This window comes from Arachis ipaensis, chromosome B03, assembly GCF_000816755.2.
Source record: "Arachis ipaensis cultivar K30076 chromosome B03, Araip1.1, whole genome shotgun sequence".
In the NCBI taxonomy this organism is placed as follows: Eukaryota; Viridiplantae; Streptophyta; class Magnoliopsida; order Fabales; family Fabaceae; genus Arachis; species Arachis ipaensis.
The window spans coordinates 6,531,690-6,535,050 of record NC_029787.2 but is presented as its reverse complement, the minus strand read 5'-3'; the positions used below and the strand labels follow the sequence as shown (position 1 = coordinate 6,535,050).

Genomic DNA, 3,361 nt, shown 5'->3' with positions numbered 1-3,361 from the left:
TGAATTAATTATTTTATTTATATACTATTATTGGTTCTTTAATATGCGAATTATTTGTGTCAAATTTAATGGTGGGATAACATTAAATTCGTTTAAAATTTTTTTGAAATTAAAATAGAAACTTTAAAAATTTTTGAAACAGAAATAAGATATTTAAAACATTATGAACTAAATTAGAATTTAACCCAAATTTTGGAGACCAAAATAATATGTTATTCTTATTTCTATTTTGACACACTTCTTTTTCCTACAAAAAACCAAACGCAATACTATAAATTCACGATCTTCAAAGATTCTCATCAACCAACTCTTCAAAGCAAAATTGCAAGATACACGTTACATCATTTATTAGAGCTATATAAAAAGGGAAAAAAAATTGACTAACTTAAAAGAAAGAGAGATACAATTTATTGAAGCTTCTTAGCCTCTTCCAATGATGGATGTATGATGTATCCTTAAAAAAAATACTAATTTTATTTTCCAATATGCTATATTGAGTCAAGCTACGGCTTTTAACTATTAACAAAAATACAAAATTTATTTAAAATTAAATTTACATTTAATTAACAATTAAAAGAAATATGAATCTACTTAGTATATAAAATAAAAAATATTCATCAATAACACAATTCTTTCTCTGCATGTTGACAAGTAGTCCTAAACCCCATGGGATTGCATTGATTTTTCTATTTTACCTATATATTTGTAAAGTAAGATAAGTTGGTAAAAAAAAGAGCTACTGTTAGGAGTAAAATTAAACTATTAATAAAAGTAAAAATAAAATAAAAGAGTAAAGTATCGTTTTTATTCCCAACGTTTGGGAGTTAGGAGTAAAATTAAACTATTAATAAAAGTAAAAATAAAATAAAAGAGTAAAGTATCGTTTTTATTCCCAACGTTTGGGATAAATCCTATTTGTATCCCTAACGTTTGTAAAAGTGATTTAATGTTATCCTGCCGTCAATTATACATAATGAGCGCTTTAGTTTGAGTTCTAAAAAATCTCTTCTTGAAGTTAGAATACAAATGTATGTTATAGAATCGATGATCTACTCCGAGAAATAGCTCATCAAATGTTGAAACTAATTCCTACAACATTTACATAATTCACTTTTCTAGGAACATGATTAAATCTAAACACAAATAGTGGGTATAATATTAAAATCGAACACATCCAAGTGAGATCTAATTGAGAATGAATACATCCAAATGAGAAATTGAAAAATATAATCTGATTTGTTAGTATAATTGATAGTAGGATAACATTGAATCACTTTTACAAACGTTAGGGATACAAATAGGATTTACCCCAAACGTTAGGGACAAAAACGTACTTTACTCTAAAATAAAATATGGTATTCTGAAAAAAAAAAGGGGGAAATCTATATAATCTTTGTGATTCAAGATTATGCATTCCTGCCCTCACCCCAGTTTACACTATTAAGTTTGGACCCGTTAAATAGATTCTGCAAGGCTGGTTTGGATTCAGTGAAGTCTTCATCTTCCATTTCTTCAAAAATTTTGAGGCAATTCGCAAAGTAAGATCCTTCATTGCTGCTTCGTGTGGGTGATTGATAATTTATCTCAGCAGTAGCCAAATTAAAAATGTGAACACTGAAATTCGACTTTCCTTCGTATCTGAAAGCTAAAAGGTATCCAACACCGATGGAATAGCGCTGAACAAATTCTGCCCAACCATCAATGAACCAAAATTTGTTGTCTACCTTTTTCAGTCCCACACGCCACGAACTACCATCGGGAACAGACAGGTTAACAAAGGAGGAAAGCTCACCCCCATATTTTCTCAGAAAATTATCTGGTACTCTCTGCAATTCACAGATCAGGTTACGCATATTAAATTGGAGACCATATATTGATTCATTTCAAACATGCAATGTTCTATGTTCTGAAATCCATTTCAACAAGTTCAGCTTTAAGGCAAGTGAAATTCAGGATAATGAAACTCTTCAACCTGAACTAGAACACTTGAAATAATGTGAATAGTGAAGCTCAAATCAAATGCCAAATACAGTCATACAGATATCACATACAGGCTCTGAAAAGATGCCAAATATTTCTTAGGTTTAAGTATTAAAAACAGTTTCACTCTATCATAATTGTCTCAATAAAGGTAGTGCCAGGAAATAATAGCTAATGTCAATAGAGAAATTGGAACAGAAAGCAGAACACTAAATTTATTTACTTTTCTTCAGCACTATCTATCAAAACAACAAGGGTTCTAGCAATTTTAGAGTAGATTTCTCTATATGGAGAACATAGTGAGATTCAAGAGCAAAACTACTGTAATTAATTAAATAAACGAATCACCACACTTTACAAAGTCCACAACTAACTTCAGTTTCAGCTCAGGCAAGAAGCAGCATCTTAAAAAGTCCCAACACCATTAACCCTATTCATCACTAATAATCCTTCATAGCAATTAAACAAACTCAATGTTCAAAGGAGACACAACCGTGTATTTAAACAACCCCAAAGAAAAAAAAAATCCAAACTTGCGGAAAGAGGGCAAGACCCAGAAACACAGTCTAACAAGTTCTTCAAACTCTCACTCAAATCTCTTATAAACCTAATCATAATTGATAATTCCTCAAAAAACAAAAAATACACACAAAAACGGAAACAAAGAGAGAAAGAGGGAGAAGATATGTACCAGTTGCTTGGATTGGAGAGTGGTGGTTAGAATAACCTTATGGAAAGAAGGGCGAGGCATTTTTTGGGGGGTGAAGACCAAGAAAGAAGGCTCAAAGCATAACCAAGTTTTGTTTTTTTGTTAACCCTTTGATCCAAAGTTTTCAACTTTGGGCTCTCTAATTACTGGGATTTTTCTTTTTTCTTTTTTCTTTCTTCTTCTTCACCTCTTCACTTCAGATCTGCTTCTTCACTTCACACCCTTTCTGTTCTTCACCCTCTCACTACCTTCTCTGCTTTTTGGGTCAAACAATTTTTTTTAAAAAAAAAAATTAAAAAGAAGAAAAAAACAAAAAAGGCTCCGAGTGAGCGAGTTTGTGGTGGTGACTCGGTACCGAGTCACCACCACAAACTCGCTCACTCGGAGCCTTTTTTGTTTTTTTCTTCTTTTTAATTTTTTTTTCCAGATTTGGGTTTTTCAATCCTAAATCCCCCTTGTTTTTGCTTTGCCTTTGGGGTTAGAAATTGAAAAAGAGTGTTTTTTTTTTTATTTTTTATTTTTCTCTTTTTTTGGGTACAAGAAGAGAGCTATTTTTTAATGGGTCCCTATCTTTGTACCGGTTTTTATTTTTTTGACAGGTTACTTTTGTTATTTTTACTAATTAGTATAATATTGAATATTGAATAAGTTAATTATAAATATTAAATACAA

The 3,361-nt window shown here is 30.8% G+C and overlaps 1 protein-coding gene across 1 annotated transcript; it reads right to left on the bottom strand.

The window, feature by feature from the left end:
• LOC107628953 (B3 domain-containing transcription factor VRN1) lies at positions 1,419 to 3,010 on the bottom strand (the record flags this gene model as incomplete). Its single annotated transcript, XM_016331601.2, is given in 2 exon segments — positions 1,419 to 1,826; positions 2,672 to 3,010. Coding segments are annotated over 2 exon segments (468 nt in total), but the record flags the coding sequence as incomplete, so codon positions are not given.